Below are 13,891 nucleotides of genomic sequence, written 5' to 3'. Positions count from 1 at the left end.
AAGGAGGTATCACAACTCGAGATGAAGGTTACGCCACTCAATGACCTTAAGTTTTCCACTTTAAGCTACTATCGATATAAATCGATTTGTAAACGCACAATATTTGGGGTCACTTAACAGGAGAGTCTTTTACAAGGTTTCCTTTTTTGATAGTGTTTCAAATGTAAAATGCCAGTTAAAGTTGAAGTCATTCCGCCTCCTCCTGCAAATTCAAAACAACCTGGAATCAACCGTTCTTTGCTATACAATGGCTCTAGATTTCAAGGGCACCAGAAGTCAAAGGGAAATAGTTATGAAGTGGAAGTAGTTTTACAAGTAATTTGCTAGTTTTGTTACATACTATTAATTCAGAATTTAAGATCTCCCACTTTCATGTTTGATAACATTTTTTATACAATCAATTATAATAATCAAAGAGAATGTTCCATTTTATTTTTTTAGTATGTTGATGAGGAGAATTCATATCTATGTGGTTACCTGAAAATAAAAGGATTAACTGATGAGTTTCCTACACTCACCACCTTTTTTGATGGAGAAATAATTAGTAAAAAGTATCCATTTTTAACACGAAAATGGGAGGCAGATGAAGATGTGGACAAGAAACATTGGGTATGAAACAATGTTCTGTAATAAGATTTATTTGTCCTGATACATAGGTTTATCTTCATTTTAAATACTACTTTCAGAGTAAGTTTTCATCATTCTGCCAGTATTCTAAGACGTTTAATTCTGATTGTTTTGACTACGATGAAATCAAACAAACAGATTTTGTTTTTATGAGGTGGAAAGAGCACTTCCTAGTACCAGATCATACTATACGTGATATAAATGGAGCTTCATTTGCTGGCTTTTATTATATTTGTTTCCAAAAATCTACTGCCACAATTGAAGGTTATTATTATCATAGAAGCTCAGAAATGTAAGTTTAACTTTTAGTTATTTTAAAACATACTATTGCGTGTCAGCAGTGAAATTGTTTCAGTTTAGGTTTAATTTTAATTTTTAGAGGGGGAGGGCGAAGAGGAAGGAGAGAAAGGAGCTTCATTAATTTTTTTTTTCAAGCTTAAAATTTTTTATGAATTATTAATTTGATGATACTTCAATACTTATTCTTAATGATGTATAACAATATACTTGGGCTATTCACAGAGTTATCAAGTTTTACCTCTATAACTGGAAATCTTAATAATCAAACTTATGTCATTCATATTGTTAAGAAAATTTCTGTCCTTATCAGTTCATTGACATTTTATTAACTGAGAATTGATGTATATGAATAGCTATTTTCCCTATTGAAATAGGTTTCAATATTTTGCTGCCTCATATATATCGGTAGGAAAGATTTTTATTTCTACAGGAAATGAAAAAAAATGTTTACCTTCAAAATCGAAAAAATTTACTCACTCACATTTTACATTTTTAGGCATAAAGAAAGAAATATGGATCCATGCTTTTATGTATTTAAATTGGTGGTTCTTCATAATCAATCAAATCATTACTCCGACTGAGGATATTTTCCGGGATTATTGGGGTTGGTTTTTAGTTTGTTTCATATCAATTTTATTAGGTTCTTTTTTTAAAATGTAAATTATGAATATTGTAATGATTTATTAGCTCAAAACAGTTGTTTTTATATTTTTAAATACTCTCTATTTATGTGTCATAATTCTTCGCAATGTGACTAATTTCTATCTTTAATTTATTCAGAATTTTGCAATAGTATATTAGCAATTTAAATTGACCCATTTTTGTAGATTAAAAAACACATATTTTATAAATTTATCCAGCTAAAGTTTTTTAAGAAAATTATTTTGTGATATATATTAGACATTGCTATGAAAATTCTTGATATTAATTCTAGTCTATAAAATTTAATTTGTTAAACACGGCAAATGAAATGATGACTAGGTATTGAGATCTTGAAGTAAAAAATGTTTATTGTTTTATGTATGCCAGTGCATTTTCTTTCTTATTTTGGGCATAATTTGGGCCCTTTTCTTCCCCTCCCCTGCCCTGGAGGACTGCAAAGTAGGGCGAAACTTCAGTACACATTAAACATTTTATTCTATGTAAGTTTTTATTTAGCTCCATCAACAGCCAAGGTCTAGATTTAATTCAGTATCAACAATATTTGCATATTTAGGTATTCCCTAGTTTTAAATCCTTAAATATTTCACTTTTTTTTATAAGCAGCTTTCATAATTTATTCTCATTTAGTGTATGAATCAATATTTTAAATGTCTGAGTGTCGTATGGATCAAACTTCCATTTATCCATTTTAATGTTTCTCTTACAGGTATCAATCATTGACGCTGAATCATGTTCCTGAGCACAGTACCCAAATCTATGAATTTAGGTGAAAGGTTTCCTCATACTTGAATCATCCTCTCCCTGCAACAGTTTCATTCCGTTAATTTAAAATATTGCATTTTGGGTAGCCTTTTCAAATTTAACTATTTTTTAGTTCTAATCTGATTCTTTCAGTTAAAAAAAAAAAAACCTAGTAAAAATGCTAAAAAGATTTTGATAACATTGTGTTGCTTGCAAATTAGAAGACACAAGTTGATGGTTTGAAATATGATTTAACATGTTTTGACGGCAGGGGATGTATGTTTGATCAGAGTTTTGATCCTTTTAGTTTCAGTTAAAAGGATTTTCAGAGGAGATTGTTATAAGACTGAAACTCTGTACGTCGAATGACAGAACTACTACCTTTTATCTTTTGGTTATGAAAAAACACAAAAACATGGTGTACAAGAATAGTTTCTTAAAAGATTCAGTGTTTGTAAGATAAATTAATGGTATAGACTAACAAATCTGCTATCCTAACCCAATTATAAAGAATATACTAGTTAATAAGTTTACTGTTGAACATATATAGATATTTGTATTGCAGTGGTAGAAGTTTTATTAAAAATTATTTTAGAAAATAAAAAAAAAAGAAGCAAACAGTTTTTCTAGTACTTATATTAAATAAATAAAAAATGTAATTGTTTGGCTGATGGTAAATATTTCAATTTGACCGACCATAATACAAATTTTGCATTAATAAGGAAGTTGGTTTACCTATTTGGAAAATGAAATTTATTCTTTTTCTTGTTTATTGACCATGAACTTTTTGTTGGTATGATTAAAAGTGTTATATTATTATAACACCATTATACTATATTAATATACTACCATAGACTTAGCAGATTTATGGTCCAATCATTTAGGATGCTCCATTCTTTATTAATTTACTGGTTACTTTTTAGTCGGTGCTTGTAATGAGTTTTAATGTATATAATAGGCTTAGACTTTGGACTCGTTTCATCTTTGGAATTCCTTTTTTCTTTGCTAAGGAATGTCATTTTGATCTTTATACCTAATCCTTATTTCAAACTTACTTTTTACTCCGTTATGAGTAAAAAATGAGGTTTCCACAGACTGATGTAATACTGGTTTGTCATACTCAAATTTTAGAAAATGATCTTTTCATCAACTGGTTGTAAATTAATAATTCAGCATGTGGAACCTTTAATTGTTAGAAAATAGCTATTTTTTTTTTTATTTTAAAATTTTATTTTATGATATGAAAGGGGTTATATATTTGATAGTTTTTGTACTAATACTCTGTAGTGGCTGTGTCTCAGATAAGCACTAACAAATATTGTCTTTTATTCAAATTTTGTTCTTAGTTCAATTGTTTCTATTTTATTTTTTTAAAATAGAATATACATTTATTTTTAAGTTATATAAATTAGTTTGTATAATGAAATTCAATCATTTTTTCATAAAAATAAATTTATTATTGAGTGGCTGAGACACTGTCTAATCATTTTATTTCTATACAATCACCCATTCATCAAATTTTGTTTAAGAATCATATTGGGAAATTAGAAATAATGGTATTTGCTTTAAAATTATGATTTGGTTTGACAATAACTACCCATTGCAGTTTTAATGGTTTATTTTGATATGAAATGTTTATGTATTTTGTGGTGCATCTTTATTATTTAAAAAAAATATAATTGTTTTGTTTATTTATATATATATATTTTTTTAAATATTCTGAACCTTATAAATTTGTGTTTGATGAGACATTTTATTTCTTAAACGTGGTGATTTTCATATACTTTTTTATGAAATATTTCAACATCACTTGTGAACCATGAAAAATTAATGGTGGTGGATTTAAGGCCATGAGAAATAAAAATAGCTGGGTATTGATTATGAAAAAAAATTGTCAACTGTTTTATGTGACAATGTACCTTTATTTTGTCATAATCGAATGTAAACTATTTTTACAAATAGAAATAAACACAAATATCCAAAGTAAATGTTTCAATATGGGGTTTATATTAATTTCAATTCAAATTTGAATGCTATTTATTTAGAACTTGTTATTTGTGATATATAGTTATTTACCTGAGATTAATAATCTTAACCCCAAATCAAGATCAAATAGGATTTATTTATTATAAACTGGTGCTATTCCTGGGCCTAAAATACATTCAATTAGATTCTGTTCAAGATAGTAATCTTGTTCCTTATTTTTCTACCCCTAGTCGTCGACTTAGATATCTCATAACCACCATCTTCTATCCCCCATCCATAGTCTTGGTTTGCTATGCTACTGTTGTCTAGATCTCACTCCATCCATGATTTAAAGATATTTTAAATTATTAATTTGGGTTTATGTCTCAACTTATATTTCCTCCCCCTAACAAAAAATGCCTCATCGTCCATTTCTATTGGATCCATTACTCCTTTTTCAAGTTAAAATTCCATGAAAAAAAGGAAGGGAAGGGGGACCATATTAAATAAAAAGTTGGGATCTAAGGTCTATATTCAGAATTATAAAAATAATTCCATCTCTCTTAGTAAGATGCATAGGATTTATAGCTGTCTCATAATAATTCTAAACCTATAATCATGATTTCATTGAAATATGCTTTTTATGACTAACAGAAATACATCAAGTTATCAATTGTAAATATTTCCCATCAGATAAATAGCATGTAATAAATAAAGACAATCACGTGAGCAATAGCAGTACAAAACCCAGTAAAATATTATTTATATTTGTTTGATTTTAACTCAATCCCAAATAATGTTTAAAGGTATATGGATTAATCGAAATAATTTTTGCATGTAAGCAATTGTTCAAGTTCAATTGAACCTAAATATTCAATACTTGATATTGTTGTCAAATAGTTATATAAGGTCCATCGATAAATGTTTTCAAGAATTTTTATTTTGCAGCAAAAATTCAAGGCATAACTTTCCTAGTTTTATGAAATAACACCACTGTACCTTCAGTTTTTTTTTCTGAAATGAAAATTATAAAATACAACTTATGCAAGAATTTCACATAATTGAAGTTGATTGCTTCCTTATTGCATATTTAGATTCAATTGATAATCCAGTGTCATTATTTTTTATAGAATAATATCTATAGTCATTTTAGTTATTTCTTTGTCATATTTGAGGTATTTATAAAAATTAAAGGAAACAAAATTAATTTTCTATTATAAATCTTCTTAAGATTGCATGATTAGTTTAAAATTCTAAAATCTTTGATAGTTTAAAGTAGTATTTTTTTGTTAGATTTGACTGAATTGATTTATATTGGAATGAGTAATCGGCTCATTATTATTTTATTTATGAGAAGCAAATACTTAAAATTTACAAAAATTGTTATTATTTGTTTGCTACCTCTACAAATTTTAAGAGATTTAAAAAGAATAAATTGTTAATAAAATTCATCTTGAGTTAAAATGAAGGTATTTATAAAAACCATTTACTTGTTGAGCTATTTATTTTTCATGATTTTGAACAAATTTTCATTTTCATTGTTTAATAAAACTCGATTCATGTTCTTCACTATACATATCTTAAAGTATACTGAAGTTAAAAGTTAGTATGTCAAGGCATAAATGTATTAAAACAAAACAATAAAAATGCTGCAGACATGACATTTCATTCAATGAATTAACTTTCTGCATTAAATAAAATACATATACCAAGTTTTTTTTTAACTTATATTAGTTGATGAAAATATTTCTTAAAATACTTAACCCTTTTTTAAAATATATATATTATTGATATGATTAAACATAAATCATACATTTATGATATATTATTAGATTGTATGTAGTTTCAAACATAACTTATTCTTTCCCTCTTATATTATCCTTTAATTTAGAGATATTATATTCCAAAATATTGTCCTGACAAAATGTAATTTTTTGTAATGAAAGCTCTTGACAATTTTTTTCTATAACTTAAAAAAGTAAAATTGGTTTAAGGTGTAGTTTAACTAATACTTTCATTTTTTTTTTTGAAATTTGGAGTTAAGAGCATACTAGTTTGTTTTATAATAATAATAAATGGACTAATATTACTACACTTAAAATTGATTTATCTGAATAATTACTTCAGTGCTATAGTTTTCTAATTTTAAATTGTATGATTACTATAGAAGATTTATTCTTATAAATTTCTAGTATGTAAAATATCGTTCTTTGAGGCAAGAAAATTTATTTTTAAATTTCCAATATGATTCTAAGACTAATTTTTTTAGCGCACATTACTGACGAAGAACATTGCAGTTCTTTTTTACCACTTCTAAGCTAGTTTTAAAAGAGTCTAGGAGGTAAATAATTGTAAATAGTCATTAATCACTTTTTCCACCTGACTTTTGTTTAAACTAAAATATTGTTATCTGTGAGAATTTTTGTTAAAATTGAAAATAAATTATATTGTGTTTAGATTTTTATTCATTTTCATGATTTATAATACCTATACTTCAAGGAATTAGTGAAATCATAAAATAATTTGTTGATGAAGTGATAATAAGGCTTCTTAGATAATATTATTCAAAAATTTATTTATTTAAGGGGACAAGGCTTCAGAACATTTGCTATTTCTGTATAAAGTGATAACATTATAAAAATTAAATTTATACTGGCAAATTAAAATCAAACATGGAGCAGCCAGGTAACTTCCTAGGGCTGTTTATAGCTGATGGAGTTGAGGTGTTGATCCAACCGATCTCAGAACTACAGCAGTTCGAATCTGGTCTGGGTTCGGTTCATGGTAGTCCCATGGAACAAAAACTTGACCCTCCCACCATGGTTAGGATAGGTTGCTTACCTCTAGATCAGTGGTTACCAAAGTGGGCGTTGCAGCGAATCAGGGGAACAGTGATGGAGGGTAGTAGAAAAAAAAAAGAAAGTAACTAACTTTAAATTTATTTACACAATCATTTTGGACTTTCAACAAAGAATTGAAAAATTAATTGTTGACAAACAATTGCACTTTCTAGCTATTATGGTATAACTAAATAAATTTTTATAAATCTTCACAGAAACTATTTTATGTCATCAATTTATTTTGAAAGTGAGGCATTCTTTTTATCCAAAATATTTCTTAAATTATAATAACTTGTTATATCAATGTTTTTATTTTTTTTTTGTTCTCATTTAGTTAAATTTCATAAAAATGTCCGGTTAATTTTGTCCTGGTATTTAAGTCAGCTGGAAGCAGGAAGTACCTATCCAGGCCACTGCAATAAGATCAAGCTGGTTAGGACCAAGCCTCCTTATAGGCTTAATCACCTGCTAACTTCTAATCTTTCTCTCCGCCTCAAATTAGTGCTTAGGCCAGAGCACCTATGCTGACCAATATAACATCTTTAATGGCTAATAGGCTCCAGCTCAGACGTATCATGAAACATACTTCACTTGAAGTATTTATTCAAGAGCAAAGATGGACCACATACATACGACACTCAAACTACTGACTGTGACAGAATTTATACTGAGGAGGGACAACCACAAAGGAAGCAGACACACATGAACAAACTCAACTAAGGACTACTAACTTACTGACTACAGGCATGAAATATGATGAGCCCCATCATCAGACAGCAGACTCAACCAATTTTCCAAATTCCAGGCTTAGCCCTTTCTTCATTTCGCTCTTAAAATACATCTGAAATGCAGTACAAGACATTTTACTCATCATTAGTGTTACCTACATCCATATATCAAACCCTATGGAAGTGGGGCTTGGACAAAAAAAGAAGTACCTATCTCTGTTCCTTCTTGGAAAATTCAAATCACTTTCTTAAAACAAGGAAAAAACTACTTAAAGTTATATATTCTACTGGGCCGCCCGTAGGTCAGTGGTTGAGACACAATCTTGCCAATTTGATGTCTATTGGCGGTGCCGGTTCGAATCCGGCCTGGGACGTTGACTTTTTTCATTGAGTGGCGGTCCCACAAAATGAAGAACTTTGACCCCCAACCATGGTTAGGCAGTATAGGACTCCAATGGGAGTCTTGGCCAAAAAAAAAAATATTCTACTGGATGAAAAGTACTCTTCCTTATTTAAATTTTATTTAATTACATCTAATAATGATGTTTCGGAAAAAGTACAAAGTTATATTATGATATCCATATGGCATAGGCCCTTTTTATGCACCCCGATTTCTAAAATCTATTGTACGAGAGACATACATGCAAAACTGAATAATTTTGTCTTAACAGTTCTGTACATGGTCCTCCAGCCTTCTTATTTGGATTAGAAAGGAAGGGGGTTTAAGCTTGTTGACAGGAATACATCAATCAATATGAGATCCGATGATGAAAAACAATGATGATTCTAAGGTGAGCATTTATTATTGTTATCAATTGCTCATGGACTTCAGTATTATTTACTACTAATAATATCTAAATTTTTTTCCATAAATAATTTGTGCTGTTTAAATTATGAATTATTCTTAGAAATGCATTAGAATAGTTAAATGTAGTTGAAACAGGCTCCAAGAGCACAAGTCTCAAATAAAGATTGTATACAACAGCTGTAAGATTAAATCGTTAGCTTGGTATTAAAAATGCTAAATGTCAATGGCACTTGATCACTTTTACCTCTAACCTAACAAATTGTATCCTAAACATTTTACATGAATTTTAATTTGGACAAGTTTAAGAAACAATCTGGTGTGATGTGGACATCACACAACTTTCACTAATCACCCCACTCTACATGTGTATCCTAAGTTTAGTGTACAGTGGTGGGATCATGTTGAAGTTATTGTTTAAAAAAAAAATCCTAAGATCAGAGAAGGTGAAAATTATGAACAAAAAAATTTTTTTTTCTATAAAAATTTGTATATGGTAACTATCCAATATTTATTATTTTTATCAATGATAATTGTTTATTTTTTTTTTAAATAAATAAAATTAAAAATACTTTAGAGGAAGATTTTTCAAAAATTTGTATTTAAGCCCTGTCAGACTATTTCAATGAGGATAAGAATTAGCTGATATTAAAGACCATTTCATTGTTCATAGACATTCCTAGTTTAATCAAAATCATTAAAGCTATTTTCAAAAAAATGTGAAAAATCGATTCTATTAAGTGGCACTTCTGCTGCTGTTATATAAGTTTCTGTTATATGTTCACATATATACAGACCATTTTGCGACACTTGGTTTTTGGTTGGTTGACCATTTTGGACTCATGGTACTTCAAAATTTGTATTTATGTCAAAAACTCAAATTAAAAATTTTACTTATGATATATTCCATATATCGTACATACGATTTATATCCCTTACGATATATTCCATGTATAGGTAAAAGAAAGTATAAATAACAGGAGAGGAAAGAACTTTTAAGAAAAATAATAAAAATTATATGCCAATAAGTTGATAAGATAATTATATAATATGAGGGGAAAAGTAAAAAAAAAAAAAATGAATATTACAAACAGAATGTACAGTATATACAAGTATATATTTATAATAATATATAAATAAGTTCTCGTAACATATTCACAAATTACACTTTATGTAACAGATACAAATTAGAAAAGGTATTATTTCTAAATAACATTTGAATCAGTATCAAAACTAAATGTAATTAAAAATTAAATAAATTAATGGAGTCTTTTAATAAAAGGAACCCTACAAAATAAAATACTACCTTTTTGCTTTAGCTCTTTCTTCTTTCAATTTTCTTCTAAATGCTTTTTCTTCAAGTTCTTCAATTTCTTCATGAAAAATTAATTTTAATGAAGGATAAAGTAGCTTCAACTTTGGTAGATCACAAAATCGAACCTATAAAAAGTAAATCTTTTAATGTCCCAAAAAAAAAAAAAAGTAAAATAAAAAGATTAATAGATTTTAAGATAAAAACAGAGAAATTGCAAAAATGCTTTTGTACAGGACAAAATTTTGACTGAAATTAAACTCTGTTTTATGGTATTGCTATGTAAACACTCCTACAAACCAAATTTCAGCTCATTTAATTCAAAGGGGTCACAGTCAATAAATGCAATGGAATATATATAGTTTCCTAAATTATTATTCAATTTTTCTGGAATATTAGTAAACCAAATTTCAACCTAAAATTCATAATCTAGCAAGATAAAATATGATTATATTTAATTCATAACTTTTGAAACAGACCAGCTCTGTACTGAAATGGCCACTCTAATCATTAACAAATTGAAATAAGAGATATATTTCCAGCTCTTTAAATGTTTTTCTTATGGGTCCTACTAAGACTTAAAGAAATATTTAATGTATAAGCTGACAAAGAAAAATTTTGAAATTTATATAACTGATAAGTAGCAAAATAGGTTAAATAAGACAAAAGGCCAGCCTGGAAACAGGATTTACAAGTGAAAATAAAAATATGACAATCAGACATATTAAAAATTTATCAATACCTTCATATTATCAAAAGCAACACCAACATTGTTGCCTAAGTCATTTCCTACTATCCTGGGCAATTTTGCATAACGTTGGCTGAAATGTGTCAGAATGATATGCTTTGCGTTCATTTTCTTTCCAACTTCTATTGCTTCTGATGTCGTACAATGCATTTTTGCTCTTGCCTCATGTACAAGATCATCTTCCATAGTAGCTTCATGAATTAAAACGTCACTCCCCATACCTGCAGATAAAAATATTAGAATATTTTTATGGCATGGTAGTATTACATATGGCAATGCTAGAAATCATAAGTAGGAATAACAAAACATGTATATAACAATATTTATAATAATACGAAGAAACATGGATAAAAAATTTCATAAAAATTTTATTTCAAGTTCAAGTTATTCTAGAACGTTAATGAACACACGTGTTAGGGAACCACTGATCAAATTTTCTCACTCCATCAGATCTTGGAAAAGGGTTGAGAGCATAAAATATTAACTTGTCATCTATTCATACAACTATAAAAATCGATATGACAGTATTGACAGGCAAGAATTGTAAAATGCACTTGTAGATCTAGATATAACAAAAAAAATAGGCTGTACTGAATGAAATTGCAAGAGGTTAAATATGAGCAGGTCGTACTTCAGGGAGAAGCCCTACAAGCAAGGTTTTTCCTGATTCTTGCTATGGAGAAATTTAAGAGACCTGGGCATAGACACATCTGGGACTACAATTAATAGAACAGTGCAGATCCTAGGCTATGCAGTTGATCTTGACAGTATTGAAAGATCTTTCAGAGCCATCCCAGAAGCTTTTTTTTTCTCCTAGAAGGCTAGGACTTGAAATTGATCAAAATAAGACCAGAAATATAGAAATGGGACAAGAAATAATAGATGAGACTGGATGGGAGCTTTTTCATAAGAGTATATACATTGAGCATAAATGATATGCATGTTATTCGTTACAATTAAATGTCAGGGAAGGCTAGGCATGGCTGAGAATGTAATGAATCTAAAATCTAAAAATCCCTCAAAAAATCTTGACTAAACGCATGATCAGAACAAGAGAAGGTGGCTGACCTAAGCTTCGTTGAGAGAATGGTGTGGCAAGTGATGCAAGTTACATGCTCAGGACCCAGAACTGGAAGGCAGTAACTTAAGATTGAGACAACTGGCAGAAGCTAATAGAAGAGGCATTGACTCAAGAATGGATTTTCACACTCCTGTAAGTAACGAACCCTAATTAAATTTTTCAGCTACAAATTTGATAATGGAAGATATGTTAATTATGGAGAAAATCTTTAAGAAAAACTTGTAGGTGGCATAATTGAAGATTGGTGGCTGAAACTTATCATAAAATGAAAAACTAAGGAGTGCAAAATCAAACATAAGATATTGCCTCCCATTTTGTATCCAGAATTTATTATTTTCTGACAATATTATACCAGAAAACAGAGGCACTGTAAGTGAGAGAAAGTTTTTAAGCAGAGAGTTTAAGGAAAAGAAAACGGAGATGACAATCTACTTAACCAAAAGTAAATAAATAGGCTTTCTTAAAAGCAGTTCAAGAAAAATTACCTATACATTAATTAGTACTACAATTCACAAACCATCATACTCTCAATTTTTATAGTTCAAATCAAGGATTATCATGATCCAACTATGCATGCATAGAATGGTTGTTTTTTTGATATTCGTACCTAAGTTAAATGATTAAAATATGGAGTGGAGAAGATAGTGCCTGAATAGGAAAGAGCAATAAAATATCGATAAATTTACAAAAAAATTTAAACAAATATTTACAAAAGAAAAAAGTAAATACTCTTTTTACTACAATTCAAAAATTATATCAGTTTTAAAGCCATGAACAGGTCTCCACAAATAATGTGACATCACTTTCTGTAAGAATGATATTTAATTGTTAACTCATATTTTGGTTTTATAAGATAAGTATACGCCTCCTAAGCTCATCTTAGAGAGGTTTGACAGGATTGGCCAACGGAGGGACCCCAAGGGGTAGGAATATAGAGATCATTACTGTACTAAGTAATAATATTGGTTATCTACAAATTTGTGATTGTACAGTCACCTATAAAAGTAATTTACTAATAAAATGTGTGATATAATGTTTATATATATTTACATAATTAAAAACACTTACCCAATTCAACAAGATTATCACAAGGCATGGTATCACCTGAATAAGTAAGTTTCCAACCATCCCTTGATGTTAAACTAACGCCAAAAGCATTAGGACAATGCCGTACATATGTAGTCTGAATAGTTTCCATATTTAACTCACTTTTCAAACTCTCTCTGTAGTCCATTCTTAATTTATAATGTGTATAAAACTAAAAAATATATATAAATAAATAAATTATAAAATCTGAAGTTTAAAAAAAACTTATAATACAAAAATCTGGTGTGGAGCGTGCATCACACAATTTTCACTTAGTGTAAAAATTTGCATTTCAGAGTTTCTCAAGGTGAAAATAATGAATATCAACTTTTTTTCTGTCAAGAATACAACAGTTTAACAAAATATAACGAAGGTGTGATATTTATTTACAATCAGATTTTTAATCGAGTATAGGCATTTCGGTTTATTTTTAATTTTGGAGTTTGACTAGAAAATACTCTATATTACTAACAATGGGAACTTGTTATTTATTTCGAATAAGCAAAATCAAAGGTACTTTAGAGGAGGATTTTTTTAAAATTTGTCATTTAAGACCAATATTTCATTTTAGCCAGACTATTTCAACGAGAATAAGGCCTATCTGATGACTTAATTGTACACTGATTCACTGAGTTTAATCAAAATCATTAAAGTAGTTTTTTATAAACTGTAACTGTTTTACTGTTGTAAAATTTTTCATTTGTTAGGCTGTTTACACACACACAAATCATTTTGTACGACATAGTTATTTGAACTCATGGGATTTCAAAACAAATATTTCCCCAAAAAAATTTGAATTCAAAATTTTGCACAATTGAAATACTTCCTCTTACTATAGATTCCATATATACCTAAATGAAAGTAAGAAAATAAAGATGAGATTCATAATGAAATATTAAAACTGAAGTTGAATTTATTTTTATATATATTTAATTTTATTCTAAATTATGTATCAATAAAAAATCTTTTTAATAAGTATACATTTTAAAAATATA

General features: G+C 28.4%; 3 protein-coding genes and 1 long non-coding RNA gene across 11 annotated transcripts in view; 2 read left to right on the top strand and 2 right to left on the bottom strand.

Moving 5' to 3' along the window:
- RhoGDI (rho GDP-dissociation inhibitor) overlaps positions 1-1,442 on the bottom strand; it is a 13,313-nt gene extending 11,871 nt beyond the window's left edge. The window contains exon 1 of the mRNA XM_067047836.1: positions 1,409-1,442. Within this exon, the coding sequence (XP_066903937.1) occupies positions 1,409-1,427 (19 nt within the window). The 5' untranslated portion in view covers positions 1,428-1,442. The remainder of the gene's footprint in view (positions 1-1,408) is intronic.
- The window catches only part of LOC106680873 (glucose-induced degradation protein 4 homolog), a 28,998-nt gene continuing 15,199 nt past the window's right edge, over positions 93-13,891 (top strand). For 4 of the 6 annotated variants that reach the window (XR_010843565.1, XR_010843567.1, XR_010843566.1 and 1 more), the window contains exons 1-4: positions 93-315; positions 442-609; positions 687-919; positions 8,536-8,655. Coding sequence is in view for 1 of the 6 variants with exons in the window: in XM_014420867.2 (XP_014276353.1) it covers positions 169-315; positions 442-609; positions 687-919; positions 2,297-2,360 (612 nt within the window). In the remaining 5 variants the exon portion in view is untranslated. Of the gene's footprint in view, positions 316-441; positions 610-686; positions 920-2,296; positions 6,761-8,535; positions 8,656-13,891 lie in introns of those variants that run through there. The other 2 variants (XM_014420867.2, XR_010843568.1) reach the window with 2 other exon arrangements.
- Positions 1,912-13,891, bottom strand: part of RNaseZ (ribonuclease Z) — a 29,234-nt gene continuing 17,254 nt past the window's right edge. For 2 of the 3 annotated variants that reach the window (XM_014420865.2, XM_024361344.2), the window contains exons 12-15: positions 12,879-13,068; positions 10,724-10,950; positions 9,976-10,109; positions 1,912-2,391 (exon numbers count right to left, since the gene is read on the bottom strand). In XM_014420865.2, the coding sequence (XP_014276351.1) occupies positions 2,370-2,391; positions 9,976-10,109; positions 10,724-10,950; positions 12,879-13,068 (573 nt within the window). In that variant the 3' untranslated portion in view covers positions 1,912-2,369. Of the gene's footprint in view, positions 2,392-7,804; positions 7,978-9,975; positions 10,110-10,723; positions 10,951-12,878; positions 13,069-13,891 lie in introns of those variants that run through there. The other variant, XM_014420864.3, reaches the window with a different exon arrangement.
- LOC136795874 (uncharacterized) lies at positions 6,827-8,049 on the top strand. Its single transcript, XR_010843569.1, has 2 exons — positions 6,827-7,487; positions 7,535-8,049. It is a non-coding gene; the product is annotated as an uncharacterized lncRNA (long non-coding RNA).

The sequence above is a fragment of the Halyomorpha halys genome, unplaced genomic scaffold, assembly GCF_000696795.3.
Source record: "Halyomorpha halys isolate HHAL.00 unplaced genomic scaffold, Hhal_1.1 Scaffold297.1, whole genome shotgun sequence".
Taxonomy (NCBI): Eukaryota; Metazoa; Arthropoda; class Insecta; order Hemiptera; family Pentatomidae; genus Halyomorpha; species Halyomorpha halys.
Note: the sequence above shows the minus strand (reverse complement) of the source record. Positions and strands in the feature narration are given on the sequence as shown.